Source organism: Sciurus carolinensis, chromosome 18 (assembly GCF_902686445.1).
Source record: "Sciurus carolinensis chromosome 18, mSciCar1.2, whole genome shotgun sequence".
In the NCBI taxonomy this organism is placed as follows: Eukaryota; Metazoa; Chordata; class Mammalia; order Rodentia; family Sciuridae; genus Sciurus; species Sciurus carolinensis.
This window is the reverse complement of record NC_062230.1, coordinates 37,652,812-37,677,386: the sequence shown is the minus strand read 5'-3', so window position 1 is coordinate 37,677,386 and position 24,575 is coordinate 37,652,812. Positions and strand designations below refer to the sequence as shown.

General features: G+C 57.8%; 1 protein-coding gene across 2 annotated transcripts in view; it reads left to right on the top strand.

The window, feature by feature from the left end:
* Positions 1–24,575, top strand: part of Sec14l5 (SEC14 like lipid binding 5) — a 36,624-nt gene that overhangs the window by 8,315 nt on the left and 3,734 nt on the right. The window contains exons 3-14 of one of the 2 annotated variants that reach the window (XM_047532739.1): positions 9,359–9,508; positions 9,881–10,012; positions 11,513–11,641; positions 12,264–12,441; positions 15,291–15,403; positions 16,306–16,495; positions 18,339–18,427; positions 18,519–18,589; positions 19,715–19,886; positions 20,879–21,013; positions 22,065–22,199; positions 22,597–22,824. In XM_047532739.1, the coding sequence (XP_047388695.1) occupies positions 9,359–9,508; positions 9,881–10,012; positions 11,513–11,641; positions 12,264–12,441; positions 15,291–15,403; positions 16,306–16,495; positions 18,339–18,427; positions 18,519–18,589; positions 19,715–19,886; positions 20,879–21,013; positions 22,065–22,199; positions 22,597–22,824 (1,722 nt within the window). The remainder of the gene's footprint in view (positions 1–9,358; positions 9,509–9,880; positions 10,013–11,512; positions 11,642–12,263; positions 12,442–15,290; positions 15,404–16,305; positions 16,496–18,338; positions 18,428–18,518; positions 18,590–19,714; positions 19,887–20,878; positions 21,014–22,064; positions 22,200–22,596; positions 22,825–24,575) is intronic. The other variant, XM_047532740.1, reaches the window with a different exon arrangement.

Below are 24,575 nucleotides of genomic sequence, written 5' to 3'. Positions count from 1 at the left end.
TGCTTTCCAGGTTCTTCCATGTTGTGCGGTGCGTCAGCTCTTCCTTCTTTCTTTATGGCTGGGTGATACTCCACGGAGCGGTGACCACTTGAGTCATTTCTATAACTGTGGACATTGGTTTGAAACATCCTGCTAGTTGGCTCTGCTCTTGTCCCTTAAACCTATTGTATAGCCAGGTGTGGTGGCACATGCCTGCAATCCCAGCAGCTCTGGAGGCTGAGACAGGAGGATTGTAGGTTTGAGGCCAGTCTCAGCAACTCAGTGGGACCCTGTTTCAAAATAAAAAATAAAAAAAGGACTAGGGATATAGGTCAGTGATAAAGTGCCTCTGGGTTCAGTCCTTGGTAGAAAAAAAAAAAAAGAATTGTATTTTTCACAAAGCCTACTGTGTGACGTTCAGCACGTGATGAGGTCTTCAGGTTCCCTGCTCTAGCCTGTAGGGCGGCCCCTGGGAAGCACGACCTACCCTGCCTGCCGCCTTCTTCCTCCTGCTCTTTGTCTGAGGAGCAGCTCAGAGGTTGGTTCAGGGCACCAGCTGACAGGTGGCAGAGGCAGGCTCCTCTGCTCTTTCTGCCACCCCCTGGTGCCCCTCCCTGGCTGTGCGGGGTTCTGACCCCACGTCCCCTGCCTGGCTCGGGTGGAACAGCAGCAGGTCTCCAGCAGCTGGCATGTGTGGCCCGTAGTTGATTGCACAGGGCCTGCTGCGGCCATCTCAAAGGGCTTCCAGGATCCTGTGGCCCAGGGTCCACCGTGCTGCCTCCCTTCACCAGCTGGGATGGCTCTGCTGCCTTTGGCAGGCCCTGGGAGCACCTGCCAGCCGCGGGGGCTCAGCCATCAGGAGTGACACACTGACCGTGCCACCTCTCGGATGCACCTGGAGAGTGCGTACCCAGGGAAGCCAGCCAGGCCCGAGGCCTCGGTCTGTGGGTCCAGAAAAGGGAAGGGCCTGGAGACGGAAAGCAGATGAGGGGTCGTCTTGGGGAAGAGCGGAAACGCGGTGACGTCTAAAGGGCCGAAAATGCTGTGGAATTAAAACAGTGGTGACGGCTGGCACCTTGTGAACGCACCGAATGAAACGCACGGAGCTGTGTTCAGTGCTGGGGCTCGAACCCCGGACTTCACACGTGCCAGCGCCTCTCCCTGAGCTGCACCCCAGCCCTGGACTCTATGCTTTAAGAGGGTGAAGTATATGGTATGAGGATTATATTTCCATGAAAAAAGAGTTGGAGGAGAACCAGGTGCAGTGGTGCACACCTGCAGACCCAGCTCGGCGGGAGGCTGAGGCAGGAGGATCTCAAGTTCAAGGTCAGCCTGGGAAACTTAGCAAGACCCTGTCTCATAGTAAAAGAGTTCAGTGTAGCTCAGTGGTGGGGAGCTTGCCTAGCATGCACGAGCCCCTGGATTTGCGGGGGGTGGGACTCCTGCTGCAGGGAGGAGGGCGGGAGTCCTGGGCTGGACCGCACCCGCCGCTGGGGCGTGCCTGCCGCCGGGTGGAAGGTCGGGGTGAAGCCTATTCCATCTTCCTCTGACTTTGGACGAGGAGGAGCAGGAAGGAAGGAGGGAGGGCAGGGGGATCAGCTGTCAGGTGATTAGCAGAAATAGCTCTTCTGCACTTTATAGAATCTCATTCTTTTTTAAAATTTAAATTTAATGAATGCGCATGTGGAAGGATCCAGTGCTTCACCATTCTGAGCCCTGTAGGAAACCGGCTCCCGTTTTCCTCTGAGACCAGCAGCTCGGTGGGTCCTTGTCTTGCTCCCCTCTTTACAAAGGCTGAATAAGGGACTGAGACCCCCCTGGCGTGGTCCAGGCCACACAGCTGGTGGGCAGCCCGGAGCCCCCGAGCTGGAAGGCCGTGCTCTCCTGTCACCCACTCCTCATAGGAGTGTCTGGTGAGTGTCGGCGACGTGCTGGGCATTTCGGAAAGCGCTGGGCCTCGGGAGTGCCAGGGCACTGCCGTCCCACTTCAGCCCTGTGAGCACAGGGAGGCGCACAGGATGGCTGTGTGCCAGCCGGGAGGTTCTAGCTTCCGCCACGTGAAGAGTGTGTTCGTCAGCTTTGGGCTACTGTGACACGCTCCTGCGGTGACCGACTTATGAAGAGAAAGGGGTCACTTTGACTCGCAGTGTGTAAGATTTCAGTCTGGGAACACTTGGCCTTGTTGCTTTGGGTGAGGCAGCGCGGCGCGGCCGGCAGGCGTGCATGGTGGAGAAACCCCCCACCCGATGTCCAGGAAGCAAGAGAGACGGACGGAGGGGCGCCCCTCCGAGTCTGAGGATGCCCACAGGGCCCCGAGTCTCAGAGCCTCCACCACCTCCCAGAGTGCCACCCTGCGCTGAGTCCTCCAGATGGACTGTGGGGACATGCCGATCAAACCACAGTGGCAGAGGAGGGAGGGAGGCAGGGTCAGTGTCCACTGGCTAGAGGTGGGCAAGCCTGCGTGGGCATCCAGGCTCCATCTCCACATGTTCGGGGTGTCCATGTAGATTTTACAGATGGAGCCCCACAGGAGGCAGCTGACCAGTCCCCACTGTGGCCTCGCAGGGATGGGCTCTGGGCCTTGGCTCGACTCCCTTTCTGAAGGGGCAAACTTGGAGCTCCTGGCTTCCCTGCAGGAGGGCTGTAACTGAATCCTTCTGCCGCCCTGTGTCCCCGGCAGGGCCAGACGACGTGCTTGGTCCGAGGGGAGAGGCTCAGGCCTCGCTTGTGGGTGGTCAGGACCTTGTAGGGCCTGGAGCCTGTAGCTGAGGCTCTTAGACAGGGGCAGAACTGGCCATGTGAGCTTGTGCCCACAGAGGAAGGGGCCTGTAAGTCATCTGGCCACCAGCAAACGGCCTGTTTGGTCTTAGAACCTCTGCGGGGTGTCCTGCCAGGGCAGGCGGCCTGGGACTCCCAGCCTCTCAAGGGTCGTAGCAGTGTCTGACAGGGCGAGGAGATAGTCTAGTAACGCCGGAGCACAAGCGGCAGCTTGTGGAGGTAGAATGTTCAGGGGACGGTCCACGGAGCAGGGTCAGAGGAGGGCCAGGGCTGGGCTGGGCATGCGTGAGCCTGCCACCTGTGTGAGAGCCACACTGCTTGGCCTGAGAGGCAATGCCACGCAGACGTCACAGTCGGTCACAGTCAGACCGCCGGGGCACACACCCCCGCTGGGCCCCCAGGCTGTGCAACTGGGGGCCAGTGACTCATCCTCTCTGAGTTTTGGTTTCTCCTTCTGTCGAATGGGGAGATGAATAGGACCCACTTCCCTGGACTGCGGGGGTGGGGCTGGCAGTGCCTGGAAAGGCACACACCCACCCACCCCGTCTGAGTGCCGCTCAGTGAGCTTTCGTCCAGGAGAAAGCAGCGGCTGTCCTGGGTTTGTGGGGCCATCCCTGGCATGGGAAGGAGTGGCCTTCCTTGCTCCCAGGGCCACTTTCCCTGCTGGGAGGATGTTGGGCTGCAGAAAGGTGGGATCCTCAGCCTCGGGGAGGGAGCACGGACCCCCTTCCCCGTGCCCCTGGACCTCCTTGATCCTAGCTCCTCCTCCCCTCAGGGTGTTGGCCAGTGGAACCCAGCGTTTCCCAAGCCCTGTGCTTCCGAGCAGCCCCATGCCCGAGCAGCACAGGCTGGCGCTCCCGTCCCCACCAGTGGGTGACTCCTCCTCCAGTCTCCACCTGCTCATCTGAGTGGGACGTCCAGTCCCATCTCACCAGGACCTGGTGGGGACACGGGGCCCTGTAGTGCCCTGTGAATGCCAGGTGCAACAGCGCCCAGCGCGGCGCAGCCGGCAGGTGTGCATGGTGGAGAAACCCCCCACCCGATGTCCAGGAAGCAAGAGAGACGGAGGGAGGGGCGCCTCCACGCTGAGGGTCCCTGGTCCCCTTACGCTGGACACCTGGTTCCCGGTGGCTCCTTCCTGATGGCACTTGGGCTCTGGGGCCTCCGAATGTGTGAGCCTCTGTGGCCGGAGCAGCCATGGGCACCTAAGAAGCTGCGCCTTCCCTTCCAGCTGGGAAAGTGGTGCCATGGCCACGGGCTGCCGGCCAGGCCCATGGCCTGCTCTCTGGGCTGCGGACTGGGTTCTTCGGAGCGGCTCCCTGCCTCAGGAAGTGAGTCGGGCAGCTCTCGGCCCTGGGGCTGTGGGCGCTGAGCCCCTGGTGCTCCACCCTCACCGGACGCTTTCCCTGGGTTGTTTGGGCCGCGGCGAGTGCATGCTGTTTCCTTGGTGGCAGGGTGGCACCTCTGTGCCAGGATGGAGCCCAGGCGTGAGGTGCGGGAAAGGCGGGTGTGGCCAGCTTGCCGTCGCGGGGGGCGAAGGGCACGTCCAGCAGTGAGCAGGCTAACAGGACGGAACACGGGTGGAGGCAGCTGGGCAGGGCCGGGCAGGATGTCCCCGAAGAGGGACCAGAGCCAGGCTACCTTCCAGCTGGCCCCAGGGACTCCCCACCCCTTCATGGTCAGGTCAGTCGATTAGTCACAGCAGTGGGAAGGGCAAGCCCCAGGCCCCGGCAGGGCGACCCGGAGCACTGCAGAGGCAGGAGGCTGGTGGGGCTGGGCAGAGAGGGGCTGGGTGGAGGGGCTGGCGGGCAGGTCGTCAGGAGCATGGGGTCTGTCTGGGCATCGAGCCCCCTTCTGAGTATGTCCCTCCCTCCTTCCATCTGGAAAACAGCAGGAGAGGGACTGGAGAACAGTCAGGAGAAGGGAGACTCTCAGGGCCTGCGGCCGGGGCCTGGCAGAAGTAGAACTGAGGGTAGGCAGGGGAGAAGATGTGAGCTGCCTGGGAGCAAAGGCGACTCTGCTTCCCAGCTGCCGAGCAAGGGGTTCCTGGTGCAAGGGAGGGAGGGCTGGGCCCAACTGGGACTCAAGTCCGGCTTCACCATTCCATGCTCTGTGACCTTGGGTAAATTAGTGAGCCTCTCTGGTCTTGGGTTCAGAGGATGAACTGGAACAGCACACAGCAGAAGGAGTGCAGTCTGGATTTGTTGTGCTGACCACACCGAGACTCTGTCTGGCAATGTCCTCACCACCACCCACAAGGTGGGAGTCTTGACACCCCATTGAACAGGTGAGCAAATGGAGACTTGCCCAAAGTCACCCAGTTAGAAAGTAGCAGAGGCTCGTACTGAGACTGATGAACGTTCCTCCCGTTGGGCTTCCCATGATGTTGGCATCTCTCACCCGGTCAGGGAGGTGGGGTCTGAGCTGGTTTCTCAGCTCCCCCTGCAGCAGCTCTGAGCTCGGGCACCTGTGGGGCGACCCGGGAGCCCTGGTGCCTGCGGAGTGTACATTCTGGGTTCTTGCTGTGCATTGCGCTCCACTGGAGATGCCCAACCTGGCTTCATCCCTCTTGAGACAAGGACAGGAGACACGTGTGCCCATTTCCCAGGCTTAAAGGAAGGAAGGGACTTGGCTCTCCTGGGGGCAGGTGGAGCCGGGCTCCCACCTGGACGGTGGCCCACCCGGCTCTCATCCGCTTTGTTCTCAGAGAAACAGGCGGGACTAGGGCGGCCTCGGAGGGGCGGGGCAGACGCAGTTCTCAGGGGCCCTCCTGGCTAGCTGCCCACCCCCTGCCAGGCCTGGGAGGCTCCTGGCACATCCTCCAGCGGGGCTGGGACTCCGGGTCTACGCTGCTCTGTTTGCCAAAGCAACCGGCAGCTCTGAAACCCGGGGGTGGCAGCTCTGTGCTCCTCGTGCTGGTGGAGGACGGAGCTGGACTGGCCCGTGGGCCGGGCCTCCCCGGGGCACCTGGGCCCATCTCCATTTCTTCCTCAGCCCCCTTCCTGCCTCTGCCCCGTCTGAGCGGGGGTGAAGCTCTCCTCCCAGCCTGGAGGGGCGGGGGAGGAGGCTGTCCTCAGACGCCCGCACTATTCTGGGGGCCTGCGCTGATCCTAATTCCGGGGCACGTGGGCGGCTCCAGGCTAAGAGCAGACCCCGCTCCAATAACGTCAGCCGGTGCCGCAGAGGCCCCAGCCCCACACGGCGCTTCCTGAACTGGGCAGACCGTCCTCCTTGGGTGTGGTTCATCGGCTTGGGGTCCCTCCGGTCACGCTCACCAGCTCTGTAGGCCCTCAGGAGGAACCACACTTGCAGAAAGGGGCAGAGTCTGTGGTGGACCCAAGGTGGCTCTCGGGGCAGCAAGGCTCAGGGAGACTTCCTGGCCTGTGCTCTGGCCCCAGGGCCCGGGCCCCCTTCTGACAGGCACAGTGTGCGGAACCCTCTTAACCTCCTGGCTTGGGGCCAAGCCTGCCTGAGACCCAGGGGGAGGCCAGGAGGAAGTGACCCAGACGCCCCTTCTCCTGCACCGACCTCATCCACTCCCCGGGGAGATCCAGAGCAGCAGGCAGAGAGCTTGGTGAAGTGTGCAAGGTCACCCGGCTCGCCAGTGGGGGGCTGGGCTTTGCACGCTGGCAGGAGTTCGAAGTACATAAAATAAATTCATGTGTGAAATGAGTTCCTTCTTTACCTATATGTTCATGTGTGAGACATCTCATGCGTCTACATATACAATCATGTGTTTAAACCCGAATATATACACATCCTGTTTATGCACGCGAGAAATGTATGAACACGTGCTCTGCATGCTTGGAATGCGATCTACGTATTTATATTCGCACATGTCTCAGATGCATTATACATGTTCTCGTATCTATACGGGCGCACATATGTGCATACATATTTGCATGTTTTTAAAAACAGTTTTATTGGGCTGGGGGTGTGGCTCGGGTAGAGAGCCCTCCTAGGATGTGGGAGGACCTGGATTTGATCACCCCACAAAACCCAAAGCCAAACCCCTCCAGCTTTATTGATATAAGAGTCACACAACATGATTCATTCCTGGGAAGCCTGCAACTGTGTGGCATCGGCGCAGTTGCTGCTTAGCGCAGCCATTGCCACGGTCTCAAGACGTCCTGGGGACCTCCACTGAAGCTGCACAGCCCTCAGCCCCCGTCTCAGCCCCTGTCACTCCCCACGACAGCCCCTGACAACCACTAGTTCTCTTCGCCTCTATGGATTTGCCTATTCTGAACTTTTCATGGAAGCAGAATCATATCACATGCGGGCTTTGTGTCTGGCTCCTTTCACTTGGCACAGGGTCTTCCAGGTCCATCCACGTGCAGCATGTGCCAGGGCTTCATTCCTTTTTATAGCTGCATAATATTCCATCAGACAACTAGACCACACTTTCTTTATCCTCTCCACCGTTAAAGGACATTGGGTTGTTTCTACTTTGGGGCTCTTCTGGGTATGGCTGCTACAAACATCAATGCACAAGCTTCTATGTGAACACAGGCATTCATTCTTGTGAGCGTATACCTGGGAGCAGGCTCGCTAGGTTGTAAGGCAGCTCTGTGGTGTGCTGTTGGAAACGCCAGGCTGTTTCCCAAGGGGCTGCGCCATCGCGCGCACCTCTGCAGGGAAGGCAGGAGTTCCAGCTTCTCCGAGTCTCCCCAGCAATCGCTGCCCTCTGCTCCTTTTTGCTGTCACCGTCCTGGAGTGTACACAGTGGCACTGCACCAGGGCTCTGTTTGCAGTTCTGCAACGACTGATGTTGATCTCCTTTCACGTGCTTATCCGCCAGAGGCAGTGTATCGCGCCTGGCAAATGTCTGTTCAGATCCTCTGCCCATCCTTACATTTATCTGTCTCTTTAATATTGAGTTCTGATAGTTTTTTGTATATTCCAGATACAAGTCCCCTATTTGAGAGATATACATATATATACACACACACATAGAAAGGTCAGAAAATGTGCAAAAATTTCCTCCTAATCCCTCAGTTACCTTTTTACCCCCTTGATGGTGTCCTTTGTGATCTTGATGTCACATCTAAGAAACTCCTGCCTAACCCAGGATCATAAAGATTTGCTCCTGTGGGTTTCGGGGTTCTGTGTTGATTTTTGAAGTAGGGGGATTGAACCCATGGCCTCGAGCACGTGGGAGGAATCGCCCTTCTACCACTGAACGACGCCCCAGCCTCCCCGTGTTTTCTTGTAAGTTTTCTAGTCGGAGCTCCTACGTCTGTTCAGACCTCTGCTCCACTCTGAGTTGAGCTTTGTACCTGGCATGAGGTTGAAGTTCAATGTCATTCCTTTGCATGCGGAACTCCTGTCATCCCGGCACCGTTTGTTGAAAAGGTCGTTTCTTCCCCGTAGATCTCTCTCCACTCCCTTTGCCAATCGACTGCACCTACGGATGTTCATTTGTCGACTTCCAGTTCTGCCCCTTCCATCTCTTCTGCCCTCGCATGCGATGACTCTGCTGGTTTGATGACTGGGGTCTCGTAAGAAGCTCTGAAATGAGGAAGTGCGAATCCTCAAGATCGTTTCTGCTTTTCTAGGTCCCTTGCATTTCCACATCAATTTTAGGATCAGTTTGTCAATTTCTGCAAATAAGACAGCCGGGACATGACTGGGTTTCATTGAATCTGTGGATCATTTTGGGGAGCACTGTCTTGGCGGGATATGTCCAGTCCATGGACAGGGGCAGTCTTCCATTTATTTAGGTCTTACTTCACTTCCTTTCAGCCACATTCAGAGTTTAAGTTTGGCACTTCCTTTCCTAGATGCATTCCTAAATAATGATTCTTTTTGGTGTTATTGTAAACAGAATTGGCTTTTAAAAACTTCATTGCTAGTGAAGAGAACAGAACTGATTAGTAACGGATCTGATGTATACCCTGCCACCTCGCCCACCTTACTTCTAGGCTAATTGTGTGTGTAGTCAGGATTTTTCTGTATGAAAATCATGTCGTCTGCAAACAGACCCAGCTTTGCCAGTTTTCCAGCCGGGTGCCGTCTTCCCTCTACCTGCCTGCTGGTGTCCAGGAACCTCCAGTACAATGTGGAGTACTTGTGAGGAGAGCTGGCACAGCATCTTGCCATCTCCTGATTTGGGGAAAGCACTTGGTCTCTCACCCTTGATAGCCATATAATTCTTATCCTTATAAGAATTATAATTATAATTATAATTATAAATATAATTATAATTATAATTATAATTATAGCTGTGGGTTTTTGTTGGGGTCCATTATTAGGTGAAGGAATTGCCCTTCCCTGTTGAGTGTTTTTCTCCTGAATGGGTGTTAGATTTTGTCAAATGCTTTTTTGGAGAAATGCCTTCTTTTAAAATGTCCGGGGAGACCCACCCTTCCTTCTGAGGATGAAACTCAAACACTGGGCCACAATGTTATTTACCAAATCACTGCCTGGGCCCACTCACCCCATCGTTGCTGCTCCGAGGTGGTGTTAAGATGCCGGTGGCCCCGAGTCGCCGCCACTGCCCCTTCCAGGCTGGGGGTGCCTTTCTCTGTCCTGGATACCGGCTCTCAGCAGTGGCAGGGGGTGTGCTGCGCCCTGGTCCTGACGCCCGCTCTGCCCCCAGGCCTACGAGAAGCGCTTCCCCACCTGCCCGCAGATCCCGGTCTTCCTGGGCAGCGAGGTCCTGGGCGAGTCCCGCAGCGCAGACGGGGCGGTGCACGTGGTGGAGCGAAGCTGCCGACTGCGCGTGGACGCCCCGCGGCTGCTGCGGAAGGTGGGCGCCTGGGGCTGGGGCTGGGGTGTGTATGGGTTGGGTCTGGATAGGGGTGGGACGCTGGGGTCTTTGAGCGGGATCCAGGTCCAGGAGGCACGAGGGCCCGAAAGCTGGAACCTGTGCCGGGTCTGGTCCAGGGCCAGGCGGGTGTGTGTGTTAGGGGGTTCTGGGGGGCAGAGTGGGGCGAGGGTCTGAGGGCTTGGGCCCAGACTGAGTGGTGGAGGTGGGCGGATGGCGGCGGAGTGGGCCCGGAGGTCCGGCTTGGTGAGGGATCCAGAGGCAGGCACCCGGTGTCCGGGACCGGCCGGGGACGGGAGCCTCTCGGGACTCGCGCTTCTCCTCCTCTCGTCCCCGCGGCTGCGGCCCCTGCAGATCGCAGGCGTGGAGCACGTGGTCTTCGTGCAGAGAAACGTCTTGAACTGGAGGGAGAGGACGCTCCTCATCGAGGCGCACAACGAGACCTTCGCCAGCCGCGTGGTGGTGGAGGAGAACTGCAGCTACTGGGTGAGCCGCCCGCCTCCTCCCGCTCCCTCCCGCGGCGGGCAGGTGAGCCAGGATGCCCGGAGCATTTCCAGTGCAGATAAACAGCCCGCTTTTTTTTTTTTTTTTTTTTCTTTTTTCAGTGTAAGTATGTTTCAAATATTGTTTGGGATATCGTTACACCAAAACATGAAATTCAAACGTGACTGGGTATCTAGTATTTTATCTGCTAAAACTGGCAGCTCTTCAGGGATCAGTGCCTCCGTTTCCTCATCTGTAGAATGGAGTTGATAAATGCGCCCACCACACAGGTCGCGGTGAGGGCTAAAGCAAGCAAAACGTTACTATCCAAACCCCTTAGACCAGGGCCTGGCACGAAGAAGTCCTGTTAGAGTTACTTACTTTTTTTTTTTTTTTTTTTTTTCCTTTTTTTGCAGTGCTGGGGATTGAACCCAGGGCCTTGTGCTTTTGAGGCAAGCACTCTACCAGCTGAGCTATCTCCCCCAAGTTTTACCCCCAAGAGTTACCTTTTAACAATCATTATTATTATTCTGTAGAGCATCTGTGGAGTGCCAGGCACCCTGCCAAGCGCTGGCATGGGCCGTGAACCCATCTGCCTGATCTCCGCCCTCATGCGGCTTCCCTTGTGGCCAGGGCAGATGAGAGAAAGCAGGTCCCTGCTACGAAGGCCACACCATCCAGAGCTATCCAACGGGCATTGGCAGGTCCTGCCCGGCAGATCACTGGGTTGCTGGGAGGATCCAGGAGTTAGTGTAGGTCAGGCCCCAGATGCCCCAGCCCTGCCCTGCTCAGAGCTGGGCGGCCCAGAAACCTGCACATTCTGCAGCCACCCAGGGAGCTCTCTCAGGAGCACCGTCTGGTCCCAGTAGGAGCTCCACTAGTGTTTTCTCTTTGGCTGACATCTATGTATCTGTGCATATAGAAGGACATGTGCTGCATCCTTATATATAAAATATACATATAAATCTATAACATGCAACATGTAACTATTTAAAATACCTTAAACTCATATACTGCTGATGTAATTTATTCATAAGCTTTAGTAGGTGATGTACTATACTAAGCATTATTCACATATAATTTTGTGGGGGTGCTGGAGATGGAATCCAGTGCCTCAGGTGTGCTAGGTGACAGATCCCGGCCCTGTGTGCACATGATTATATGTCTATGTGTATTTTTTTTTTTTTTTTTGAGTGCTGGGGATTGAACCCAGGGCCTTGTGCTTACAAGACAAGCACTCTACCAACTGAGCTATCTCCCCAGCCCCTGTCTATGTGTATTTTTAGGGAGCAGGGCCCAGCCATCGGACCCACACTTCCCCTGCCCCTCACGAGTGAACTCTCTGATCCCTAACAGCTTAGACTGCATGGTTCCAGAAAGGGGGCCCCTGGGTGTTGCCAGGCTGGGCATGCTGTCCACTGCAGGCTCTGCCTAGGGAGAGCCCCTGGGGAGGACAGTGTGCCCCATAGTGAGACCCTGGCATTGCCCCTGCCTGGCTTCCAGGTCCACCCTGAGAACGAAGACTGGACTTGCTTCGAGCAGTCGGCCTCGCTGGACATCCGGTCCTTCTTTGGCTTTGAGAACACCTTAGAGAAGATTGCTATGAAGCAGTACACTGCCAACGTCAAGAGGGTGAGAGGGCTGCCTGGGTCCCCAGAGGAAGGTGCACAGACCCACTCTGCCCCTGGCCACCCACGTGACACTGGGCGGGGGCCTGAGCCTTCCTGGGCCTGTCTTCTCACCTGTAAAATGGGTGTTCTAGTCGTGGCTGTATCACCTGAGATAAAGGATAGAGGGAACTGGCCTGTAGAGGGAACTGGCCTGTAGCAGGGACGCCCTGGTCATTGTTCCAGCACCTGGAGGTATTGGGGGCCCTTGCAGTGAGCTCAAAGGACAGAGAAGGGACATTCTGCAGAGCTCTTCCTTGTTAAAACTGTCACTGCTTGGTTTAAAGAGCTCAGACCCATCGCTGGGGACTGGCCTGACAGGTGAAATTAGATTTCTCGCTATTTTTTATCTGGTGTGTTAATACAAAACCGAGCTAGTTCGGGGTCTCTGCTCGGGTCTCTGCTCTGTGCCGAGGCTTGAACCCCCGCGGTATCAGACAGCACGTCTCTATTCCTACCTGCCACACTTCGGCCCCCAGCAGGGCTTGGTCGCAAAGGGACCCGGCCAGGTGCGGGCGGCCGGGCGGCGGTGCGGCGGCCCCGTCGCATCCCCTTTGCGCCCGCTGACTCGGGTCTCCGGCTCCCAGGGGAAGGAGGTGATCGAGCACTACCTGAACGAGCTCATCTCCCAAGGCACCTCTCACATCCCGCGCTGGACGCCCGCCCCGGTCCGGGAGGAGGACGCCCGCAGCCAGCCCGGCCCCCCGCAGGCGTTGGGGACCCTCAGGGCCCCGGGCCCTGCCGCGGAGGCGGTGGGAACTGACGGTAGGTGGCCGCCCGCCGGGTGGGAGGAGGGACGAGGGAGGAGGGCCTGGGTCCTCGGTGCCCCCTGCGCCTCTGGCTGACTTGGGGCGCACAGCGCCTTGTTACTATTTTGAATTACATGAGTAATGCACGATCATGGCAGAAAAAATTCAGACTACTCAGAAGACGTGAGTAGGAACTGAGATGCCTCCCCGCGCCCGGAGGCTGTTTCCCGAAGCTGCCGAGGCCCGCAGACTTCGCACCCACGGGGACTCAGGCCTCCGCATCACGCGACGGGCAGCTCCTTGGGCGTGTTCTGCCTTCCACTCATTTACACTTGATGTCAGTGCGCATGTCCTAGTAGTTCATAGTATCGTGTGGTCGTTCCACAATTCGTTTATCAATAAGCATTTATTATGTGTTATTTTGAATTAGTCTATTTAGATGGACCCCTTTGGATGGACATTTAGGTTATTTCTCTTAAAAAAAAAAAAAATACAAATAGTAGCCGGGTGTGGTGGTGCGCACCTGTAATCCTGTGACTTGGGAGGCCGAGCACAAGTTCCAGGCCAGCCTCAGCAGCTTGGCGAGGCCCTAAGCAACTTAGGGAGACCCTGTCTCAAAATAGTATAAAGAGGGCTTGGGGAGGCAGCTCAGTGGTGGAGCGCTTGCCTAGTATGTGTGAGACCCTGGGTTTGCTAGGCCCCAGGTACCATCCCCAGCACCACACACACAACACACACACACACACACCAATAGTGAAAATTAAAAATATGCAAAGAATGTGCCATATATCTTTGTGCTTTGGGATTTTAATTTTTTCATTTAAAAAATGGGGGTGGTTATCTGGGGATGGAACTTGGGGGGGGGAGCATCCTACCACTTAGCTATATATCTGGCCCTTTTTATTTCTTATTTTGAGACAGGGCTTCACTAAGTTTCCCAGGCTGTACTGGTACTTGCAAATCTTCCTGCCTCAACTTCCTGAGTAGCTGGGAATGCAGACATATGCCACTGCATCCAGTTTTTACATAAGGATTTAAAATTTTTTTTTTGTATAAACATAAACATAGCATAACATTTAAAAAGTGAACTTACTGGAAGGTTGTAAGCAGCTGAAGTTTTGGTAGGTTTACCAATTATGCCTCTGGAGAGGTTACTAATCATTGTTACTGCCTAAAGTGTGTGACTGTGTCTACTCACCCTGACTCTCCACCAGGATCTTATTAAATATTTCAAACTTCTGAAAGGCAATAAGAATGATCATTGGTGGATTAGTGATGAGTTCTTTCATCATGATTGAGGGCAAGTTTTGTTTTCATGTTTAGTGACTGTTTTCCTCTCTGGTTAATTCCTGTTCTTGATTTCTTTTTGATTTGTAAGAGCTCTTTGTATATTAAGGGAAATAGCACTTTGTCACAGTTCAGTCTTCTAAGGATATAGAAGTTGTTCACAATACAGTGTGAAGGCAAAAAAAAAAAAAAAAAAAAAAAAAAAAACAAATTCTAACAAACTAGTGTACAGAATTGTACAAACACCAGGAGTCCAATTTCCTTTTGGGCCACTGACACCTGAAGGCCTGCCTGATTCCCAGATATTTGACTGACAACACCATGTAACTAATACTACATCTGGAGCTGTGTTTAGGGAGAACAAGATTCAGTCATGTGATGAGAATTTATTCTGCACTGACTGCATGCACTGGCTGGTTACTGTTGGACACGCACTTTTTGTTTTTACACGCTCCTGTGTGTGCGCCTGGTGGCTTCACGCCCTGCGCCTTGGCTGTGTGCCCTGCCCTCCACCCTCATTTGTCCTGTCCACCTGCACACTGGCACTCAGGGTGCCTGCAGAAGGCACAGTCAGCACGCTCCACCCTGTTCTGAATCACTGGGCCTTTGTGCTCAGAAGGAGAAAAGGGCCCTCACATCTGCCTGGGGCGGAAGGCTGTGGGGGCCCTGCCTCCCTCGTGTTTTCTGCTGCCCCTCTTTGCCTGCCTCTGACCGCGGGAGCTAAGATTGGCCCCTGTCGCCCTGCATTTACCCAGAGGCCTCCTCACACAGTCAGTGTGACCCCCACGTCCAGGCTTTGTTTGGGGGAACGGCTGAGAGATTGTACTGGACGGGCATCCAGTTTGTTTTCTCACTGTGCCATCTGTCCACAGAGAAGTGGCTGTGCCCACAGGGCCGCTGCTTTGCTGAGATACCAGGAGGCCGTGGCTGCATAGTGGCTAAGGGCTGAGCCTGGCCTCTGTGCTGGCCACGGGCTGATCTGACGGTGGGAGCCTGGACTGCCCAGCAGGGTGATCCACGGGGACCCCAGGCCCTCACACATGGGATGGCTGTGCTGCAGGGCCAGGATCTGTGGACCAAGCCTCAGACCTGGAAAAGGGAGCCAGGGCAGTGGGAGACCAAGGGGACTGGGCACTGTGGACTGCCTCTACACGCTGGGCACAGTGCTGGTGTCTACTCACCTGTGGGGCTCGACCGCCCTCCGCCCCAGGGTAGTCTCATCCAAAATGGGGGTAATGGTGACTCCCCACCCGGTGGAGAACCCCTGGGGCCAGGCTGGAGCTCAGAGTCCTCAGAACCACCCCGGAGGGTGGGGACTCTTCACTTCCGAGGGTCAGAGAAGTCACTCCCAGAGTGAGGTCCAGGTTCGTCCTGGCCTGAGCTTTCAGAACCACCTGGACACAGGAATGTGGAACCCTCAGGACCGTCGCCTGGAGCCGGAGCCTGGCTTGGAACACGTTCCAGAGCAGAGGCGGCCAGTAGCACTGGAGGGCCGCAGAAGGGGTAGACCACGGGGCGAGGGGCCGTGGAGTCTCCCTCGCCCTCAAGACCCTCAAGACCCTGTTCTCCTCCTCCAAGGGGACAAGCTGGATGCAGACTACATTGAGAGGTGCCTGGGCCAGCTGACGCCCATGCAGGAGAGCTGCCTGATCCAGCTTCGGCACTGGTTGCAGGAGACCCACCGAGGCAAGGTGGGTGCTGGGCGCACTTCTAATCTCCGGAATCAGCCTGGGAGGCGAGATGCGGAGTTCCTGTCATTCGTGATGTGAAACCTTACAGCTTTACCGGTTCTGCCCTGCGCACTGTGGCACGGGCTGAGGCTCCTTCCTCATCCTCAGTGCTGGCCACAGCTGGGGCTGGGGCTGGCCGACCTGCAGTGGGGTTTCCCTGTCTGGGGCTTATAGGGGGCTTAACAGTACCCTGGCCCCAGCCAATAGATGCCATTAGCTGCCCACCTCCCAGTTATGACAACCTCGATGGCTTCGGAAAATGTGTCCCCTGGTGGCAAGGTGACAATAATACCCTTCTGTCCTTTCCTTCGAGGGTGGGTGTTGACTGCCGTGGGCTTTGCCTTTGCACTGTCGCCCCGTAAGAGGGATGCACGAAGGTCCCAAGCGCGGACTTTGTCTCAGCTCTGCTGAGTAAGATCTTGCTGCCAGCTGCTTGTCTTTCTTTCCTCCACCTCAGGGACGGGTGGGGAGTGACTTGGGTCTGCTCTGTCTTCCCCTGTGAAGGGGCACGGTGTCAGTTTACGCCTCCAGGAGCCTGTTCTGGGCAGCAGAAGCCACTTCCTGTCCTGCTCATTCTGCTGGAAGAGGGCAGCTTATCTTGGGGTTGGTCTTGCAGGACTTGAGGCTGGTCTTGGGGAGCATGGAGGAGGAGCAGTTGCCCCAAGGCAGACCCCGTTCCCAGCAGGAGCCGGGAGGAATGACAGGCAGCTGAGTGCAGAGGCGTCGGAGGCCTGCGTCTCCCGCCGCCCTGGGCTGGGGGAGTGGACGGTCTCTCTCTGCAGGCGAGACGGGAGGCTCGCTGCCTGTGATTGACCTGTGGGTTGGGGGCACCCTTCTCTGGACTGTCTTTCTCTGTGTCTCAGATTCCCAAAGATGAACACATCCTCCGGTTCCTGCGGGCCCGAGACTTCCACCTGGACAAGGCCCGGGAGATGCTGTGCCAGTCCTTGAGCTGGCGGAAGCAGCACCAGGTGGATGTCCTCCTGCAGACCTGGCGGCCCCCAGCCCTGCTGGAGGAGTTCTACGCGGGAGGCTGGCACTACCAGGACATAGGTGTGTGGCCACCCGCCTGGCATGGACTGCGTTCCCGTACCGCCAACTGCACCTGGGGTCGCGTGCTTTGTGCTAACATCTTGTTTTCCTTTGGGTTCTTGGGGGCGTCCGGGTCACCTCTGGAGTGTTACCCGCTGTGAAGAAGGGGGAGATGGGATAGTTCTGGGCCTGCCCCAGGGCTGGTTAGTCCCGCTTTGCTGGGGTCGCTGAGTGTGCAGGAATATCCCGCGTGCTTCCTAGGGTGGCCGTAGCAGACAGCCACAAACCTGGTGGCGTAGGACAGCAGACGTGTGTTCCCTGGAAGTTCTGGAGGCTGGAAGTCTGGAGTCTGCAGTCTGGAGGGCTGCGCGCCCTCCAAGGCTAGAGTGGAGGGTCCTCCGCTGCCCGTCCCAGCTTCTGGTGGCCCTGGTGCTCTGTGGCTTGTGGCCCACCACTCCAATTTCTGCCTCTGTCTCCAGGGGCATCGGGGCATCTCTCTGTGTTGTCTTCTTCCTCTAAGGGCCCTGGGTGGTTGGATGTAGAGCCCACCCCAGGTCCAGAATGATTTCCTCTTTTTTTTTTTTGTACCAGGGATTGAACTCAGGGTGCTCTATAACTGAGCCACATCCCCAGCTTTTTTTATTTTTTATTTGGAGACAGAGCCTAAGTTCCTGAGGTTGACCGTGAACTTGCAATCCTGCCTCAGCCTCCCTGGGCCACCGGGATTACTGGCCTATGCCACCATACCTGGTCAAGAGACCAAGATTTCCTCTTGACATTCTTAATTAAATGCATCTGCAGAGACTCTATTTTCAAATAAGGGTCACACGTTAGGGTTCCGGTGCACACGATTTGTGTGTGTGTGTGTGTGTGTGTGTGTGTGTGTGTGCACAGACACTACTCCACCTGCTACGGACATCGTTTCTAGATTTTTAAAAATTAAAGCCAGCAACTATTTGCTTGGCACTGTTCTTTATATATAAATTCACGCACACCGATTGGGGAGGCGCTTGGCTCCCTTGAAGAACTGGTGGGTACAGTTTCTTCTAATGTGATCCTTGCTAATCATGGATTCCCCCTACTTGCCAAAATTTATTTGTAACCCCCAAATCAGTATTCCTGGCTCTGTCAAGGTCATTCAAGGACGCGTGTAGGGGTGAGATTCTGGGCCGCCGGTGTGCACGTTCCTGGCTGAGGCTGACCAAGGAAGCACACCCGAGCTGGGTGCTCACGTGACTCTCGAGCCTGTGGTGGCTTACCTAGGGTTGTGTTTGAATTTTTGTGCCTTCTATGGGCGACTTTGCTGCTTAATCTGACCAGAGGGGTCCGCTGAGTGTCGTGTGGGGCGCCTGTGGTGCACCTCGGGGGAGGATCCCGGGGCAGTGGCGTCCTTCGGGAGAGTTACGGTGCCCTTGGCCTTGGGTTCAGTGCTGAGGACATTAGTAGGCGCCTGGAGGGACAGGAGTCACTGGTGTTTGCAGATCCCTCTTCTTGGTTTTCTTCTTTGGCTAACAGAGACTCAGGGTTCCGTGTGGTGCAGTCTCGGTCCCCCTGGAACCGCTCACGTCCTCCTGTTCTAAGACAAACTGCTGGCTGGGGCACAGCCTCAGGTTGCCAAAAGAGCTGCGGAGACAGTGCAGGAGGTGCTGCAGGCGTGTCCCTTGTCCTTATTTGAATACTCCTGTTGTTAGGGTCTTTGATGAGAGGGGGTCAGCCCTCTGGAGGCAGGCAGGTATTGGCCAGGCACGCACCCACTGGGCCTGGGGAGCCCCGCCTGGCGTCTCCTCCCCTGACGCCGCCGTTCCACCCATGGCTTGGACCTGCCCCTGTCACCGGTGTCCCTTCTCTTTGTTTGCCCCCAAAGATGGACGCCCACTCTACATCCTCCGCCTGGGCCAGATGGACACCAAAGGCTTGATGAAGGCGGTGGGGGAGGAGGCGCTGCTGCAGCACGTGAGTCGCCCGGCCTCCGCCCCGCCCCCGCCCTGGCCGCCCTTGGGTGGAACAGCAGAGCGGGCGGCTCAGCACCCTGTCCTCCCTGCAGGTCCTTTCCGTCAATGAGGAGGGACAGAAGAGGTGCGAAGGGAACACAAAGCAGTTTGGTCGTCCCATCAGGCAAGACCCGGGCCGCCGACTCCCCTGGTTGATGGGCAGCTGGGGTTCACTGCACGTGTGTGTGTGCCAGAAAGCAGGCCGGGCTGTCACCGTCCCCACCGCGGTCCTGCAGTGACCTCGCCAGGCAGGGCTGCGGTCCTTCTGGCTCTGACCAGGGAGGAAGCAGCCTGGTGGGTGGGGGTGGTGCTCGTCCAGAGCTGGCTCTGACCTGCCCAGGTGGGGTCCGCCCTGTCCCACTGCCTCCTGACTTCGCTCCTGAGCCCAGCTTTCTGGCCCTGAGGTCTCCCTTGGTCTCTGGGGACAGAGCAGACTCCTGGTGTGGAAGCCCGCCAGTGACCGCTGCCCCGCCCACGCCCTGGAGTCTCTGCTCCTGAGCCGAGACCCTGGCCGGTGTGTGCAGTGCTTACTGCCCCTCGATCCCTTCTGTCCTCCTGGTGGCCCTGCCGGGCAGGACCAGCCCTGTAAGCTTTTTATTCCCCATCGTCTTATCTTTGTGAAGATTAAGTGCCTTTGCCATCTGGAGATTTCCTCAGGACAGGTACTGGGTGGGGGTGGGAGTCAGTCAGTCAAGGGCCTGGCCAGAGCAGAATTCACCCCAGATGGTTTGAACCCGAGAGTCACGAAGGGCCTCCTTGCAGAGGTGTGAGCAGGGTTAAGGGGACATCCAGGAGGCAGAGGCTCCCAGGGACCAGCCACTGCGATAAGATGGTCATTTTCCTAATGAATCCGTACTAATGAAATGGAGGCACGAGAGGTTAGGAACTTGGCCCAGGCCCACGTCAGGTGGCAGAGCCCGGATGCAGGCTCTGCAGGGCGGCCGTCAGGGCTGTGCTGGCTCTGGTTAGCGATCAGCGTTCCCTCTCCGTCTCATTTCATGCTGACAGCGTTTGCTTGATGTGGTGACGCTTGCCACTGACGGGGTCCCCAGCCCCGGGTCACAGCTCTCAAGGGCGGAGGGGAGACCTGGGTTCCAGCACTCGGCCTAGGAATCCGGGCTCTGGACCTCGGCAGCGTGGGGCTGCCACTTCCGTGGGGAAGTGTCCCTCGGCCCCTGCTCCACCCCGCCCCCGTCCACACTGGGCGGAGGCAGAGCCGGGTGCAGCGAGGGGTCTGTGTTCACCCCAGCTCCTGGACCTGCCTGCTGGACCTGGAGGGTCTCAACATGCGGCACCTCTGGCGGCCGGGGGTGAAGGCCCTGCTGCGCATGATCGAGGTGGTCGAGGATAACTACCCCGAGACCCTGGGCCGGCTGCTCATCGTGCGAGCCCCCCGAGTCTTTCCCGTGCTCTGGACGCTGGTAAGAGCGGGAGACTGACCAGGTCCTCCAGGGTGGGAGGCCGAGCTGGGAGGGATTCCTCCGCTCCTCCCACTGGTGGTCTTTTTCCCTTTCTTGTAAATAGCAGCTTTGTTGAGACAGGACTCATGTGCCACGGAGCTTGCCCTTTAAAGAACAGATTCCGCTGTTTTGCTGTTCTCGCAGAACTACCAACTGTTCCCTGTCTACTTCCAGATCTTTTTCTGGAACCTTCCCCTTGCCCATTAGCCAGCACTCCCCATTTCTCCTCTGGCCTGTGGTGCCTTCCCTCGGTGGGGTCCGCCTCTTCTGGAGCATTCCTGTGAACAGTCACGACGTCTGGCCTCGCTCCCTTAGCCCGGTGTCTCTTCGGCGGTGGGGACGCCTGCCTTGGCTGTCCATCCCTCCTCACAGCCGGAGAACCCTCCATTGTGTGGACAGAGCACCTCTGTGTGACCCTTGTCCTGTTTCTTTAATGTGACAGTGACACTCAGGACTGTACAGCATTCCCGGGGCTCCGTAGCCGATTCCAAGGACGGTTTGGACCCGGGGCTGTGGGGATTTCAAAGCTTTTGGTCGGGACCCACAGTAAGAAATACACTTCATGTTGCATGTGTGAGCGTGCGCACACAACACACACACACACGCATGCACACACACGTGCATATACACACACCCCTGAACAAGAGATCTGTGAAGTGGTGGTGTGTTACTTGTCTACGCCAGCGTCTTCCTGAGGCTCTTCTGTTCCACTGAAAACCGGCTATTTGGGCTGGGTGTGCTGGTGCACACCTGTAATCCCAGCAGCTCAGGAGGCTGAGGCAGGAGGATGGAAAGTTTGAGGCTGGCCTGAGCAATTTAGTGAGGCCCTGTCTCAAGATGAAAACTGAAAAGGGCTGGGGCTGGGGCTCAGCGGTTAAGTGCCCCTGGGCTCCATCCCCAGGACCAATAAATAAATAAACAGATCAACCCCCTCTTGCCTCACCCCACTGCAGATCAGCCCCTTCATCAACGAGAACACCAGACAGAAGTTTCTCATCTACAGCGGCAGCAACTACCAGGGCCCCGGGGGCCTGGTGGACTATCTGGACAAAGAAGTGATCCCCGACTTCCTGGGGGGAGAGAGCGTGGTGAGGCCGGCGGCAGGTGTCGGGCTGTGTGGTGCGGGCAGTGGCCTGGCGGCCAGGAGCCCTGGGTCGGGGAGGAAGGGCCCTCTGAGGCTGCCTGGGCTCTGAGCGGGCACGGGGCTTGCTTTAGAAGCTGCCCGAGAGAGGGGCAGTGCCTCCTGAGGTGGGGCCTGCCTTTGGTTCTTTCAGACATAGGCAGAATTTTCCAGAAGCCCAGAGACCAGGCCAAGTCTCCCAGACCCTCCCGTGTTCCCTTCCAGAGGTTGCTGAGCAGCAGTGTTCCTGCTGGCTCTGCCCCGGGATGCGGGGTGGCGACTGCGGGGTGGCCACTCCCAGTGCCCACCCTGGCCCCGGAGCTGGTCTCCCAGACGTGCCCTGACAGACGGCTGCTTCCCGGGGTGGAGTGACGGGCGGGTGCTCCTTCCCATGGCCAGTGGCCACCGGGGGCATGCCCCTCCGTTCCCTAAGGGAGACACCCTGCAGGCTGCCAAGGGCCTCTCCTCTTGCTGTGAGCTGCATTGTTACTTTAGCCTTCACACGGGGCTGAGAGCCACTTCCCGAAGGGTGACCTCCACCTGGCTTGGCCAGTGAGATGGGAATCACGGTTTGGGGTGTCAGAGGGTCTACAGAGGCCCAGCCACTAGGTGGCCTTTGGTTCTGGGAAGTCTGCAGAATTCGCAGTCCTCTGCTAGCTCCATCTGCAGCAGAAGGTGCTGAGGGGGTGCTGCAGGGAAGGGTCCCGAGCCCCGTGCGGCACTGTGTAAGGATCTGAGCGTGGGACTCCCACGAATCTGCCCTGACTCAGCCGCTCTCTGCTCTGTGATCTTGGACAAGTGGTCTGGCCTCTCTGAGCCACCATGGCCCTCCTCTGTGAAGTGGGAAAACTGTCCTACCCTGCTGGTGGTTCTGGGGGGCAGGGGCCCGTGGGCGCCACCATCCAGCTCAGTAGGGGTCGCTCTTCTAGGCTGTCTCAGGGCTCACAGGACATCTCTGTGGCTCAGGCCAGCCCAGCCTCCAGGACCCTGACCTGTCACCTGTTTTGTCTGACCCCCAGTGCAATGTCCCTGAAGGAGGATTGGTCCCCAAGTCCCTCTATCTGACTGAGGAGGAGCAGGAGCAGGCAGACCAGCTGCGGCAGTGGAGCGAGACCTACCACTCGGCCAGCGTGCTCCGCGGGGCCCCCCACGAGGTGCTGGGCCTGGCCTGGGAGGGCCACTGGGCTGGCATGTCACCTTAGCTCAGGTCCTCGCAGGCGGGCACTGGAGGGACCTAAACCTAGAGGCGGTGCCAGCCTTTGGCCTCAGCCTGACCCAGGGAGCTCCGTAAGGTGACGAGGTCACAGAATGGCCTGCTGAGAGGCAAGAGGCCAGCCTGGGTACCGCCCCCTCCTGGGCACCCGCTGGTCATCCCGGGGTGGAGCCTCCCAGGCCTTTCAGAGAGAGGTGCTCAGACGCGGGGCAGCGGGAGCCGCAGCAGCCCATCCTGCCCGTGGGGGACCACGCTTGTGGCGGGGAGGCCGCACCTCCATGCCCACTCCCGCCTGCCCCGTCCCCTGGGACTCTCAGAGCTGTCCTGTCCCCATGCAGGTTGCGCTGGAGATTCTGGAAGGGGAGTCGGTCATTACCTGGGACTTCGACATTCTGCGAGGGGACGTGGTCTTTAGCTTGTACCACACCAAGCAGGCACTCAAGCCAGGCCCCTGGGAGCCTGGGGCCAGGCCCAGCGGGCAGCTGATGGACAAAGGCTGGGTCCTGGGCACGGATTACAGCCGCGTGGAGGCTCCCCTGGTCTGCCGGGAAGGGGAGAGCATCCAGGTTTGCATTCTGTGGCTCCTTCCTTCCTTCACAACGTGGTACTCGTGTCTGCCTCATGCTGGGCCTCAGAATCCAGCAGGCAAACCAGGTGTGACCCCCGGCCTCAGGGGCCTTGCGGGACAGCAGGGAGAGAGACACACGGTGTCTACATAATAGGTGCTCATCCACCAAACGGCAGCCAGGGCGACTCTGCGGAGAGGCTGCTCGTGTGTGCGTCAGAGCCTCCGATTCCCCAACTGAGAAAGGGGATCGTGGCGGGCTCTAAGTGCACTAGTGTCCTGGGCCGCAGGAACAAGTGGCCACAAACCAGGTGACTTCACACACCAAGGGGTACTGCCTGCCTTCAGGGGCCTCAAGGCAGGACCAGGGCGAGGCGGAGCTGTGCCGCCTGGAGGCCCTAATGCAGAGGCCGCCCGCCCCTGCTCCTGCTGGCTCCTGGCTGCGTGGTTCCTGGGCTCGTCCACACAGCATCTCTGCCCTGTCTCCTGTGGCTCTGTCCTGCGTGTTCCTCTCCCTTCTCTCTCTCTCCCTCTCTCTCTCCCTCTCCTTCCTTTCTCTCTCCCTTCTTTCCTTTCTCTCCTTCCTTCCTCTCGTGCTGGGATTGAACCTAGGACCTTGTGCATGCCAGGCAAGTACTCTACCAACTGAGCTGTGTCCCCAGTCTTCTGTCTTTCACAAGGACATCGTCATTGTGCTCTAAATCCATATCTGCAAAGACTCCATTTCCAAATGAGGTCATGTTCTGAGGGTACAGATGGGCGTGAATTGGGGGAGCTACTTGGTGCACTACTTGTGCAGGGAGGATGAAGGTCCTGGCTTGAGTTGAAGCAGCTTCAATGCAGATGAGCCCCTTGAGGGACGGGGGGTAGTGGTGAAAGGACTTCCAGAGCAAAGTGAAGAAGCAGGGAGGAGGTAGTGGGCAGGGCGAGTTGAGAGGGGGAGGTAGTTTAGGTGGCAGGGGAGGTGCTGAAGTCCCGAGGTCAGCGGACAGATCCAGGGCCCCGGACCAGGCCTCAGACTCTGCTGACACCTGTCAAAGCTGCAGGTTGCCAGGCCCCACGCCAGGTGAGCTGACCCCAGCCTCTGGGCATGGGGCCCGGAAAGTGCCTGCCACCTTGTCCTGGTGATTCCTGAGGCCCACCTGGCTTGGGCTTGGACGCAGCAAGGAGCTGTAGGTCTAGGGACGAAAATGGATGTGTAGCTAGAAAACGAGGTGCCTGCTGGCCCCCTAAACACACACACACTCTCACACTCACACACTCACACACACATACTCACACTCACACACTCACACACACACACTCACACACATACTCACACTCACTCACACACACACTCACACACTCTCACACTCACACACACACACACACACTCACACATACACACACACTCACATACTCCGAGAGCACAAGAGCAACAGCCAGCTCCGCAGGCCCGGGCTGCCCTGCACGCACACGCCGCCCCTGCCACGCCACACCTCAGCCTCGCCGAGTCGCTCTGCTGACAACACCCTCCACACGCTCTCCCCCTCGGAGCCTCCTCCGAGCCCCCACCCAGTCCTTCCCTAAGGCCTCCTGGTCTGCAGAGCCCAGGAGCTGGTCCCAGGATGTGGGGCGCAGCAGGGGTGGCTTCTGGGGTCCTCGAGGAGGGTGCGCTGGTGCGTTGCCAGAGGGACAGAGAGGGACAGAGGGGAAGAGCTGCTCTCTCCAGGCCTGGCCACAGGAAGCCCAGAAGGCTTGCCCCCGCCCCGT